Here is a 13,299-nt window from a genome sequence, read left to right on the forward strand (position 1 = left end):
GTTCCCCCATGCCCCAAAGATCCTTCACACTAGCAGACACTGCCCTCCCCCACAGATCCTCCACACCCCCAGGTTCTGTTCCCAATGCCCCCCACCCCCTAGATCCTCCACACCTCCAAGGTCCTGTCCTGTCCCCCTACACCTCAAACCCCACAGATCCTCCACACCCTCAAGTCCTGTCTCCCCCTCAGCCCCAGATTCTCCACAAACCCAGGCCCTGTCCCCTCCCCATCCCAGAGATCCTCCACACCCCCAAGCGACTCACAGGGGATAACAGGACTGAGCCTGGGCCTCTGGACACAAACAGCACTGACTTCCCCTCACAGCCATGCAGGAGCCCTATCCTTGAGTGGAGATGGAGGGCATGACTTCCAGGGGCAGGAGAAGCTGGCAGTGGAGTGGGGATATTGAGCAGATGGATGATCAGCACCAGAGAGGATCTCACACAGGGAGACTATGGCCCAGAGTGACCTGATTCTCATTGACAACAATACAGCCAAGGCCCAGCTGATAGCTCACTGCACCCACGTTGCAGCTTGGACAGCCGGGTTCCCCTCCTGAGTGCACACAACCAGCAGCTGTAAAAGACATTTTATTTCCAGCACTCCTGCTGAGTCCATACCAGTATTAAAAACAAGACGCAAGATAAGCCTCACACACATCACTCCACAGCCCCGGTGGGTGCAGAAAGCGTTGCTCCCACAGGGCTCCAAATGCATCCTGCAGCCAAGCCAGGATGGCGGCACCCCTCACTTCCTGTTGGCCTGCGCTGTTCCAATGACGCACTCGTTCACCTGGAAGGGGGAGAGATGGAGTTGAGCGGGAAGCTGCAGCATGGTAATATGGGCAACCCCCTTCCATCTGCCTCAGCCACGCACCAGTCAGTCACTTACTTTGCTGGCAAAGCGCAGGGAGTTCAGGGACTCTGACAAGTTATCCTCCAGCGGGGAGATGTTCACAAACATCAGCCTGGGGGCATTGGGAAGGGGAGGAACAGAGGTTAGAGGGGCCCACAGAAGCCCTCTTCTGGCACCACCCTCAGCACCTGGTGTCCCTGCACTTTCCCTAACTCTTAAACTTCCTCCACTCCCTGTCCATACAGTGTGTCCCATAGCCCTGCCCTCCACCCTGGTGCTAAATCCTTCTCCATACATCTCTGCCTCAACCCTCCCCCCAACTCCTACTATTCCTACTGCCGCCCCCGTTGTTACTCACATCTTAGAGTTGCCCCCCAGCGAGTTCTGCAGCAGGTAGGTGAGTTTGCTGTTCCTGTAAGGTATGTGGGGCTCCTGCAAAGTGGGAAGACAGGAGTCAGCTCCCCACGGTCCATGAGGAGGGGGCATGTTGTTACCCCTGGGCAGGGAGATTTCATAACATCTATCTCAAAGAGCCCCCGGCCTCACTGTGGCTCCCCTATACCAGGCAGGGAAGGGCTGGGGGAGAGGGAGGGGGCAGTGGGGTGCATGCAGGTGGTATGTTACATTGCCTGCAGCACTATGACCACTGGCCATGGGGGAAGAGACTGCTGATAATGAGGCATGGGGTGTCCTAGCTGTTACCTTGTTGGAAAGCGCCATGATGACCAGCCCCAGGGTAGAGAGGCTAGTGTTGATGGCTTGGGTCTCCCTCAACCGCTCCCCCTTCGAGAAGGACTTGTCCAGCCGCTCACTGCCTGCCAGGTCCACCAGGCTTAGCACCGCTGCAGTAAAGGGAGAGGGAATGGATATGAGAAAGGCCTGGGAGAGGGCACCTCACCCAGTTCTCCCACAAATGGCAGGGCAGTCGCACCACAGCTGGGCTTAGCAATCAATGCTCCTCCAGCCCTGCCTTCTACTTATTCTCTGGCAGCCCCAGCCACCACCTGCCACACTCACAGACACTGTGCAGGTCCCGGCTCCGGTTCCAGCCCTCAATGCGCAGCTGGAAAAGGCTGTGGCTGCGGGAGGAGCGGTCATTCAGAGCCGTCTTCGCCACAGAGCGGTTGGCCTTGGCCGTTTGCAGTAGCTTCAGCACCTGGGGAATGCAGGGTGTGTTGGTGAGGTCAGTACAGCTCCTAAGCCCATCAGCTCCAGCACACCCACATCTCAGCTCACCTCATCCTCGGAGTCCACAGGCACATAGCGCAGGTTAGGAACGTGCAGCTCCTCGCTGCTCTGGCTGACCCGTTTGATCTCCAGTTCGGCACCCCGCTCTGGCCGCCCCACCAGCAGGTCCCGCAGAGACTCATTGTAGATCTCCAGGAAGTTGGCCGTGAAATGGTACTGAGGTGTGTGCGGGAGACAGAAGCAACATCAGAACCATGAGATTGTGGGGGGACCAGGTATGCTACCAGAGCCACAGGGTTGAGGGCAGGCATGAAGGGCAGAGTAGGATGCTCACTCACCTGCCAGCCCTTGGGTTCCAGTTCCCGTGCTCCCTGGAAGACTTGCCGCACTGCCCGAGGAATCATGCCCATAGTCTCGGGACTCATGTCGTCTGGCCCCTCCATGGTATAGGTCTTACCACTGCCTGTCTGCCCATAGGCAAAGATGCATACATGGTACCCATCCAGAGCGGACTGCAGAGAGGGAGGAGGAAGTGGTCACTATGGGGGTAACCCCCAGATTCCCAATCCCCCAAGTCCTGCACCCCACTCTGTACCTGCACCAACAGCGCAATCTCTTCAAACACCTCCTCCTGGGAGCAGGCAGGGGAGAACACCCGGTCAAAGCTGAAATCGTATTTCACATCACCCTTGCGGTCACGCCCAACGTGGGACTTGGAGGAGAGACAGACATGTGGGTCAGACTATAGGACTCATTCCCAGGACCCCAGGCCTGGGCTGGGGGAATTGACAGCCACCTCTGCGCCTCTGATGGGAAGTCCCTAGAGTGGGAATGAGGGGCAGTGATTGCAGAGGGTTCTTCAAGGCAAGAGGAGGCCATGAGGACCTGCAGAGGAGCCAAGCCAGACAGGGTGAAGGGGTGGCTCAATGGCAGCTGAGATTCAACACCGGTGAGTGCAAGCTGCTAATGGAACTACTTGGTTGCTCGTCTGAGCTTGAGATTAACGAACCCTTCAGAGAAGGCCCCAGGTTTCTAACATGCTGCCAGGAAATTGCAGGGGCAGGGGATGAGGTTAATTGCCTCTCCATGCAGCATCTGTGGCTGTTACTGGACACACTACAGATCTGTCAGCCACACTTCAAAAGGATGATGAAAAACTGGGAAAGGTTCAGAGAAAAGCTACAAGATTTGAAGGCTGGAAAACCTGCCTCAGTAAGAGACTGAAGGAGTTTCCTCTATTCAGCTTATTAAAGGGAAGGCTCAGAGGAGAGTTGATCATGGTCTCCACTTACATATATGGACAAATTTGAGAGCAGAAGGCTCTAAGCTACCAGACAGAGACAGAAGGAGAAACCAGTGACTGGGAGCTGAAGCCACACAAATTCAGACTACAGATAAGATGCAAGTTGTTAACAGGCCACAGGAAGCACTGCCCCAAGGGCATTGCAGCAGGAACTCTCTGTCACTGGGAGTCTCATGTATGAATGTCTGTGCACCATCTACACTACGATTCACCCTCCTTCACAGGTTCATGCACACAGATCTATAGCCTGCTGCTCAGAAAAACGCTAGCCCCTGGAGATGTGAGAAGGCTGGTCTCAAGGCAACAGGCCCAGCTGGGTTGTGAGGTGCTGGCAAGGTTTCCAAAGCTCCAAGCACAGGAGCCCTACATTTTAGCAGCAGCAAGTCAGAAGCAGAGTCAGCCACTCCTTGGCTTGGGACTGAGATGGCTGACTTGGAATCCCTGCAGGGGGAATTGCCCAAGGCTAGTGCCTGTGTAGTGTGCAAGTTGTAGATTGCACCAGCATTCTCCAACTTAACCACACTAATGCCATGTCCAAACAGTGACTGCCCTGAATATCATCCAGTGCACAGCCAGAGGACTGGCTATGGCCCATCACAAAGACAGAGCTAGCGGTGCCCCAGTCCCTGGACTCACCTCCTCCACTTTGGAGAGCACCAGGGCCTTGTTGTCCTGCAGGGGGAAGTGCAGGTGCTCCAGTCCCTTCTGTCTCTCCTTCTCCCACGCTAGCAGCGGGCGCACACGGCAGAACACACGGATGTTACCCTGGGGACAGGAGATGTGTCAGTCCAGTGCAGGGAAGGCTGTCCCCAGCTCCCACCAGCTGTCCCTCCCAATCCCATCTTCTAGGCCTCACCCCCAACCCCCTGCCTGGTGTCCTGCCTTAATTCCCAGCCCCACCCCTCCCTACCCTAAGGTGGGGCAGAATGAGAGCCTCCTGTCACCTTGAGCTCCTGCACCAGGTTGTGCAGCCTCCTCCTCTCCATCTCCAGGTGGTGCAACCGCTCCTCCTGCTGGGTCATAACCTGCAGCTGGGCTGCAACCTGGCCTCTCAACTCCTTGTTCTCACACTCCCTCTGGGCCAGGCCCTCCTCTGCCAGCTTTAGCTTCACCTGGAGCAGGACCAGGAGTTAGGGGTTACTGCTAGAGACTTGCTTGGAGTTCTCGAGATACCACAATACACCCCCCACCCCAGGCCCCCACCAGGAGAGACAACAGACCATGTCACACGCCATGGGTCAAGCCAGTGCATGTGACTCCCTGCTGCTGACAGACTTGCTAGACATGGAATATAGCTGATAACCTGGTCAAAGCAAAGTTGTTGTGGGAAATGCATGCAATGGTGCAGAAAGCAGTGTTTGTCTGCAGTGCAAGTGAATCAAAGAGGCCCAACATTAGGGCCAGGATTTTAAAAGGGAGTTAGGCCTGAACACTGGGGAAAGGTTCCTTTGAAACACCCTGCAAGGACAGCAGTTGCTTTACGGAGGTGCAGCACTCTCAGCAAGGCAATAACTAAAGCAGAACAGTCAGACACAGAAGTAAGTCCTGAAAGCAATGTGGAGTTGTGACATTGGCAACAGAGGAATTTCCAGGAGACTGGAGCAGAGCACAATGTTGTCCCAGCATGTCTACGTAAAGCCTTCATAAGGTTGAGCTGTTGCTATAGGAAACAAAGCTTGTGTCTAGGAGGTGCAGATTGAACCCATGCATGGAAGCGGCAGCAGCTGTTGCATAAGGCTTGGTTCCTCTCAGTACAGCATGCAGATGACCCAACGGATACATAACCTGTCTACTGAACAGGAATCTGACAGGGCACAGCTGGGTTAAGGGTACAGCATGTTATGGGAGATCCTAGCACAGGCGCCACATGACCTGGATCGGCTGGGCTCTGGCTCCAGTGAGGGAGGTTAACATCACATCTCCCCCCTTCCCAAAATCAAGACCCACCTCTCTGGTCTCCAGCAGGGATGACAGGTCCCGCTTGGTCCCCTCTAGCTGCCCAATGGTTTTGCTGTAGCTGGTGACTTGCTCCTCCAGTTGCTGTTTCAGGTCTGACAGCTCCATCACCTCGTGGAGCCTCTGCTGTGCCTGCTCCTGGCAAGTGTGCAGCGCGGAGCTCAGTATGCTACAGAAGTAGGGGCAGGGTGAGATAGGGCAGGAGTCATTCCCCCCCCCCAACCAGAATGACTAGGATCCCTCCCCCTCAGCCCTCTCGCTCCTCACCTGACCTGGCTGCTCAGTTCCCGGTTCTGAACCACCTGCTCCTGTAGCTGCCTCTTGAGCTGCTGATTCTCCCCATCCAGTCTCTGTACCTTGTCCTTGTAGCTGCTCACCTTGGTCCGCATATCACTCAACTGGCCCTTCAGGTCCCAGGCGGCCCGCTTTTTCCCATCGTTCCCTACAGCTAGGGCAGGGGCTGCTGTGGGGAGAAAGGGGGAGGCAGGTGAGGCTGGATCCAGCAGGGCTATCCTTCTCTCCACCTCTGGATTCACCCCTTCTTGACACCAAGCCTCTCCTGCTGCTGCCTTACCCATCTTTGGAACTGCTGCCATAGGCACTGGCCTCTTGACGACATCTGCAGAGGGAGAGGGGAGAGCATGTGTCATGGAACTACAGGCCCGTGCTCTTGAACAGTCCCTAGGAGGATCCCTTCAGTGTCAGCCTCCTTAGGGTCTCTCACTCACTAGGGTAGGCCTCTCGACTTCACTGACTCCTGGACCAAAACCTCAGAGCCTTCAGCATCCCCCCTTCACACTGTGAGCGCCCCATAGCGACTCCACCTGAGTTGGACACCCGGGGAAGACTTGCACCACCAAAGGGAGCACTGCACCCCCAGCTCCTTGATCTAAGGTGACTCTCAACCAGTATTGTAAAAGCAGAAAGGTTTATTAGATGTCAGGAACACAGCATAGCAAGTCTTTAGTTAACACAGGCAACAGAAAGTTACAGCCAGGTGGATCTGGATCCGTCCAGAGCCCTCTAACTCCTCTTTAATCCCAGTCCAGAAGCTTCTTTCTTGCCTCCAGCAGCCCACACTTAACAACCCCACCTGGCCGCTCCCTAGTCCTTTGTCTGCCAGCTGGCTTCCTAAGGAGGGTGGGCCATCCATGGTTGTTTGTTGCTAGGTGCCAATAACTGGAGTGGCCATTGTCTTCTGAGACTCTCCATGGGCATGGGTCCCCAGCCAGCCAGATGTTGGTCCCGCCTGTATATCTGGATCACAGCAAAGAGTAAACAATCTTTCTTTCTCCCCCACCCCTCTGACCTTGTTAATTACACACCACATAGGGGAAACTGAGGCACACACAATAATCATCCAAAATATTATGACTAATTCCCACTCCAGAGCAAATCATGGCATCAAGCTGTTGTGAGTGGCTGTGAGAGGAAACAGAGCTGACTGGAGGGGCAGACTTGGAAACTCTGAGCAAGGAATATGCCTGCCGTTTGGAAGTGCTGTGTGCAAGGAAACAGGACACACTGAACATTTTTGTAAACTAGGGGGTCCTCACTTCATAGCTCTTGTATGCTGAGGTCCAGCATGCCCCAGGCATCCCTGCATCATTCTGTTCATCCTCCCAAGCTCCCTGTGTGCTACCCTCCCATCCTTTTCTTTTCAGAACTTCATGCAACTCACAGGGTTATATGTGCCCCCTTCCCACTATTATCACAAGGGGTTGTGTGCCTCCCATTTTTGGATATCACTCCCCCATTCTCACCCCCACAGCAGGGGCTCTGTTTGCCTATTCTCCCTCCATTGCAATGGCTCTGTAAGTGTCCCCAATCCCCTCTTTCCCCATGCCAGAAGCTGTGTGCACCCCATGACAAAACAGGAATTTTCTGTAATATTTTTATGATTCTTGTGTGCCTCAGTTTACTTCTGTACTTTACATTGCTAGCCAGCAGGTGCAAAATAATTCAAGAGCTACTCTTGGGCATAGCAGATAGGAGGTGCTGTGTCATGTAACTGGCTGGTGTGGAACAGATGGGTGTTAAAGGACTGGCTGGAACTGACCATTCCGCTGGAGGATGAGCCAAAACAATGGAAGCCTCAAGGACAGAACATGGCACTTGGCAAATTGACAATTTAGTTACTGAAACCATTCAGTAGCTGACTCTCTGCCACCACCTGTCAAGCAGCCACAGGGTCTGGGCTATACTCCAGCCTGAAACCAGTTCCTTGGGAGTACCCCTTTAGTATGCTAGACCCCAAGGACCCACACCCTTCTACAGGGACAGGCCACGGCCTCCAAGAATCCAAAACAGGGGACTTGTCTTCACTTAAAATGCTGCAGCTGAGCCCGTGTAGTGCTTCATGACAGGAGAGGTTCTCCCCTTGCTGTAGGTACACCACACCCTGAGAGGTAGTAGCTATGTCAACGGAAGCCTAGAGCCGGCTCTCATCAAAGTCAACTTGGCTGTCTCTCTGTCCCTAGTCCCAGGTGAGAGCTGCACAGTTTCTTACAACAGCCAACTCTTATGCCCAAGTTATCGACCCATGCTGAGATCACATATTCGGTCTGCTGGAGAGTCCGGTGGATAAGTGCCAGTTGTTCTGTTCCTGGGGCTCCCAGTGTCTTGGGGTATCCACCATTGATATGGATTGGGTTTAACCAGTCCAGTGGGAAACCAAGGCATACAGAGGAATCAAAAATATCACAGAAAATGGCCACTTCATTGTCAAACCCCTCCATTGTTGGTCTTCTTTCCATCTGGGAGATACTCAGGGTATAAGTTATTGGGAACAGGAACAGAGATGAGCTGGGGTATCAGTAGGTGGGAAGGGGTTCATGGGTGCTACTGTGACACCATATAAAATCTGGGGGACACTTCAGGATACTATTAATGCAATTTTACACTATTGGTAATGAGTTATGATAGATATGCCATGTAAGATATCTGCAAAAGTGTTATGATTTACTAGATATGATAATCTTGTTTATATCTTTGTATCATCTTTTGTATTATGAGTTACAGATATGTATGTATGTCTGTATTTTAAACTTGGGCTATTCTCCTGCGTGACACCCCCAGCCAGTTTGGAATCAGCATAATGGCCCATTAATGACCATCTGCTATACAACTGACCCATTGAGAGAAGGCAGAGGATACACCTTCCGACTCAGCAAGGCATGTGCAGGCACGTCCATGGATGGAAAAGGCTTCCAAGCTATGTGCTGGGCAGCTTGTGTTTGAAAAAATGGACGCACGGGCCGCATGACAAAGTACTACAAAAGACAGCTGCATCTTCTCCATTTTGTCTTCAATCCTGCTTTTTACTTCTGGAGGAACTTCGCTACAAACCGAAGCTCTGAATAAAGGACTGAATGACCCATCCAAGCTGTGGATGTATTCCAGAGGACTTTCAAGCCAGCAAACTCACCCATACTGCTAGGAACCTGATAGATGAACTTTAAAGTCTTTGTACCTATGTGACTGCTTTACCATCTCTTTTCTTGTTCTGTTTCTTCATAATAAACCTTTAGTTTTAGACACTAAAGGATTGGCTGACAGCATAGTATTTTGGGTAAGATCCAATCCCATACTGTCCTGGTGATGTGGCTGACCCTCTGGGGTCAGAAGAACACTTTGTATATGAGAGCATATACAACTTCTCACTGTACTTGACCCAAGTACTGATTGGGAGCCAGAGAACCAGAATGCAACGAGGGGGCTGTGTGATTCCCCTTCTTTTTGTTTTGTTTTTTGCTTCTTGATAACCGAGGGAGCAGCAGCACAGTTTGTGACTGTTTGGGGAGTTTAACTTCAGTGTTACCCACCAGTCTTGGGAGTGTCTGACCTCCCTTTTGCAGCCTGCCCTTGACATTTCCAGTGAGCGCTGCACTAGGCACCATAGGTCACACCCACAACCAGCAGTTTGATCTGTAGGCAATTCCAGAAGTGCTAGAGAATGTGGCTGTGCCAAAACAATGGCAGGGACTCCGTGGGCCTACACCACCACCACCCCCCGCTTTCAGTTTTCTGGTTTCCCCCAAAGTCACTATGGTTCTGACCACTGTTGCCTTGAACATTCCCCCAATTTTTGGAACAGATCAACTGCGGCATTCAGGAGTATTGTATTTGACAGAAAAACGCAGTTGAGCTGAGCTTAAGGCTCATGTCTCCCTTTGGGCCCTCTTCATGGGAGCTTAGGCCTAGGGCTTCCAGTTGGCAGAGGGTGCTCAGCTCATTAGGAAGTATCACCCACCAACAGTCTTCCCAGTACTGGGTCCCACAGAGCTCTGGATGACAGTGCTGGGTTTGGCAAGTGGCACCAGGTCACAAGGAGCCTCCCCTCAGAGTAAAAGCCCCAGTCCCACAAATACCTGCAACTGAGGCTGCTGGGATGGTCAGTTCCGGTCGAAGCGAAGTTCGGCGGCCTGTGGTGGACATGAAGCATCATCATTAGCAGGACCCCTTGTGTCAGCTCCCTGTTCTCATGAACACAAAAGTCCCTGCATCCTGCAGGCAAACATGCCCCCCATTCCTAGCACACATCCTTCCCAAGAGCTCACCTGCTCTTTGAGTCCTAGGTACTACAGCTGCTGCCGAAGCCTTGGAACAAGAGGTGGCGATGGAGGCTGCCACCCTCCTGGTTGGTACAGGGAGCCTTCGGGCACGTTTCTAGTGGGAGGGGAAGAGAGGAGACAGTAAGTGGGAGCAGAGCCCTGGAAAACAGGAAAATGAAGTGGGTCAGGAAACCACCTTTCACATCTGCCTGCTGCATCTCACCTGTTCGGCTGGAGGCTGATTCTCATCACTAGGTCCTCGCTTGGCCCTCAAGCCAGGCACAGGCAGCTGGGAAAGGGCCTTCCCTACAAGTGGGACCTGCCATCCATCAGCATTCCCCTTCTGCTCCATGTAGGGACCTCTGGGAAGGAGTAAGGGGGCTTGATCAGTCACAAGTTATACAGACACCCCGATGCCTGTGCATGCACCCAGAGCAGGGTGAGCACCCCCCATACATGCCCCGTCGCACCCCAGCCCCTGCCATGGTGAGACCCTCTGGTGGGGCAGGATCTGGTTGGTGCCCATGAGTGGAGGGCTCACCTGAGACCAAGCAAACTCCTTCCACACAGGGAGGCGGAAGCCAATGGAAGCAGATTCTGCGCCTGTGCCCAAGTCACACTCCTCCCAGTCTGGGTGGAGCTGCTAGGGTCCTGGGCTCTGAAGTGAACCTGTGGGGAGAAGGGAAGACTGGCAGGTGAATGCTAGGGGTTGGGAGAGATGGGAAACAGGAACTTCCCCAACCCCACCCATCTGCATCGCAAGGCCCTGCCTCTGCCCCCCCAGCCCAACCAACCATCTGCATCCCATGGCACTGCCTCTGTCCCACCATAGCCCAGCCGCAAACAGCTGCACCCCACGGCCCTGCCTCCGCCCCCCCAGCCCAACATCTGCACCCCATGGCGCTGCCTCCATCCCCCACAGCCCAACATTTGCACCCCATGGCACGGCCTCCACCACCCCAGCCCAACATCTGCACCCCATGGCACTGCCTCCGCCCCCCCCAGCCCAACATCTGCACCCCATGGCGCTGCCTCCATTCCCCCCAGCCCAACATCTGCACCCCATGGCGCTGCCTCTCTGTCCCTGCCAGCCCAACATCTGCACCCCAGGGTGCTGCCTCCGCCCCCCCAGCCCAACATCTGCACCCCATGGCGCTGCCTCTCTGTCCCCGCCAGCCCAACATCTGCACCCAATGGCGCAGCCTCCGCCCCCCCCAGCCCAACATCTGCACCCCATGGCGCTGCCTCCGCCCCCCCCAGCCCAACATCTGCACCCCATGGCGCTGCCTCCGCCCCCCCCAGCCCAACATCTGCACCCCATGGCGCTGCCTCTCTGTCCCTGCCAGCCCAACATCTGCACCCCATGGTGCTGCCTCCGCCCCCCCAGCCCAACATCTGCACCCCATGGCGCTGCCTCTCTGTCCCCGCCAGCCCAACATCTGCACCCAATGGCGCAGCCTCTGCCCCCCCCAGCCCAACATCTGCACCCCATGGCGCTGCCTCCGCCCCCCCAGCCCAACATCTGCACCCCATGGCGCTGCCTCCGCCCCCCCCAGCCCAACATCTGCATCCTATGGCGATGCCTCCGCCCCCCCAGCCCAATATCTGCACCCCATGGCGCAGCCTCCGGCCCCCCCAGCCCAACATCTGCACCCCATGGCGCTGCCTCCGGCCCCCCCAGCCCAACATCTGCACCCCATGGCGCTGCCTCCGCCCCCCCCAGCCCAACATCTGCACCCCATGGCACTGCCTCCGCCCCCCCAGCCCAACATCTGCACCCCATGGCGCTGCCTCTCTGTCCCCGCCAGCCCAACATCTGCACCCAATGGCGCAGCCTCCGCCCCCCAGCCCAACATCTGCACCCCATGGCGCTGCCTCCGCCCCCCCCAGCCCAACATCTGCACCCCATGGCGCTGCCTCCGCCCCCCCCAGCCCAACATCTGCACCCCATGGCGCTGCCTCTCTGTCCCTGCCAGCCCAACATCTGCACCCCATGGTGCTGCCTCCGCCCCCCCAGCCCAACATCTGCACCCCATGGCGCTGCCTCTCTGTCCCCGCCAGCCCAACATCTGCACCCAATGGCGCAGCCTCTGCCCCCCCCAGCCCAACATCTGCACCCCATGGCGCTGCCTCCGCCCCCCCAGCCCAACATCTGCACCCCATGGCGCTGCCTCCGCCCCCCCCAGCCCAACATCTGCACCCCATGGCGATGCCTCCGCCCCCCCAGCCCAATATCTGCACCCCATGGCGCAGCCTCCGGCCCCCCCAGCCCAACATCTGCACCCCATGGCGCTGCCTCCGGCCCCCCCAGCCCAACATCTGCACCCCATGGCGCTGCCTCCGCCCCCCCAGCCCAACATCTGCACCCCATGGCACTGCCTCCGCCCCCCCAGCCCAACATCTGCACCCTATGGCGCTGCCTCCGCCCCCCCAGCCCAACATCTGCACCCCATGGCGCTGCCTCCGCCCCCCCAGCCCAACATCTGCACCCCATGGCGCTGCCTCCGCCCCCCCAGCCCAACATCTGCACCCCATGGCGCTGCCTCTCTGTCCCCGCCAGCCCAACATCTGCACCCCATGGCGCTGCCTCCACCCCCCCAGCCCAACATCTGCACCCAATGGCGCAGCCTCCGCCCCCCCAGCCCAACATCTGCACCCCATGGCGCTGCCTCCGCCCCCCCAGCCCAACATCTGCACCCCATGGCGCTGCCTCTCTGTCCCCGCCAGCCCAACGTCTGCACCCCATGGCGCTGCCTCCGCCCCCCCAGCCCAACGTCTGCACCCCATGGCGCTGCCTCCGCCCCCCCCAGCCCAACATCTGCACCCCATGGCGCTGCCTCTGCCCCCCCAGCCCAACATCTGCACCCCATGGCGCAGCCTCCGCCCCCCCAGCCCAACATCTGCACCCCATGGCGCTGCCTCCGCCCCCCCAGCCCAACATCTGCACCCCATGGCGCAGCCTCCGCCCCCCCAGCCCAACATCTGCACCCCATGGCGCTGCCTCCGCCCCCCCAGCCCAACGTCTGCACCCCATGGCGCTGCCTCCGCCCCCCCCAGCCCAACATCTGCACCCCATGGCGCTGCCTCCGCCCCCCCAGCCCAACATCTGCACCCCATGACGCTGCCTCTCTGTCCCCGCCAGCCCAACCCCCCACGCGGTGCTTCAGGAACAACCCGACCTGACCGCCCCAGGACCTCCCCCGGGAGTCCAGCCCGCGCGCCGCCGCCCCACCAGGAAGGGGGGGAGGGGGACAGTGCGGGCCCCGGGAGCCTCTCACCAGCTATCGCCTCGGCCGCGCTAGTTTAACTCTTCTAAGCCTCCTCCGACCCCTTGCGTCATTCGAATTCAAACCGCCCCCACTGAGCCGCCGCCCATTGGCTGCCGAGCGTCTCGCGCTCAGCCAATTGGCTGGTAGCTTCCTTGCGGCCCCGTCCTCTTCGA

The 13,299-nt window shown here is 56.9% G+C and overlaps 1 protein-coding gene across 4 annotated transcripts; it reads right to left on the reverse strand.

Annotated features, from left to right (window-relative positions):
* Window positions 1–579: 579 nt before the first annotated feature.
* Window positions 580–13,298, reverse strand: KIFC1 (kinesin family member C1). Of its 4 annotated transcripts, none has more exons than XM_030542695.1 (18): window positions 13,136–13,298; window positions 10,399–10,526; window positions 10,081–10,219; window positions 9,864–9,972; window positions 9,675–9,728; window positions 5,879–5,923; window positions 5,572–5,767; window positions 5,296–5,473; window positions 4,293–4,460; window positions 3,985–4,113; window positions 2,641–2,757; window positions 2,384–2,557; window positions 2,094–2,261; window positions 1,875–2,013; window positions 1,560–1,699; window positions 1,216–1,289; window positions 894–969; window positions 580–794 (listed from the first exon to the last, which is right to left on the reverse strand). In XM_030542695.1, exons 3-18 carry the CDS (start codon window positions 10,207–10,209, stop codon window positions 750–752), a joined length of 1,941 nt encoding a protein of 646 aa, XP_030398555.1. In that variant the 5' UTR covers window positions 10,210–10,219; window positions 10,399–10,526; window positions 13,136–13,298; the 3' UTR covers window positions 580–749. The 4 variants fall into 4 exon arrangements, with proteins under 4 accessions (XP_030398555.1, XP_030398556.1, XP_030398557.1 ...); XM_030542696.1 differs by lacking the exon at window positions 13,136–13,298 and adding an exon at window positions 13,090–13,111; XM_030542697.1 differs by lacking the exon at window positions 5,879–5,923.
* Between the last annotated feature and the right edge of the window lies 1 nt (window position 13,299).

Source organism: Gopherus evgoodei, unplaced genomic scaffold, assembly GCF_007399415.2.
Source record: "Gopherus evgoodei ecotype Sinaloan lineage unplaced genomic scaffold, rGopEvg1_v1.p scaffold_118_arrow_ctg1, whole genome shotgun sequence".
Classification (NCBI taxonomy): Eukaryota; Metazoa; Chordata; order Testudines; family Testudinidae; genus Gopherus; species Gopherus evgoodei.

Bases quoted from the DNA above. Each gene is read 5' to 3' on its own strand.
- KIFC1 (XM_030542695.1), bottom strand. From the start codon at position 10,209: ATGGAGCAGAAGGGGAATGCTGATGGATGGCAGGTCCCACTTGTAGGG. The intron at 5,474-5,571 runs GTGAGGAGCGAG...CTACTTCTGTAG, and splicing joins GAACTGAGCAGCCAGGTCAG to CATACTGAGCTCCGCGCTGC. The intron at 1,290-1,559 runs GTAACAGCTAGG...CCCACTTTGCAG, and splicing joins TCATGGCGCTTTCCAACAAG to GAGCCCCACATACCTTACAG.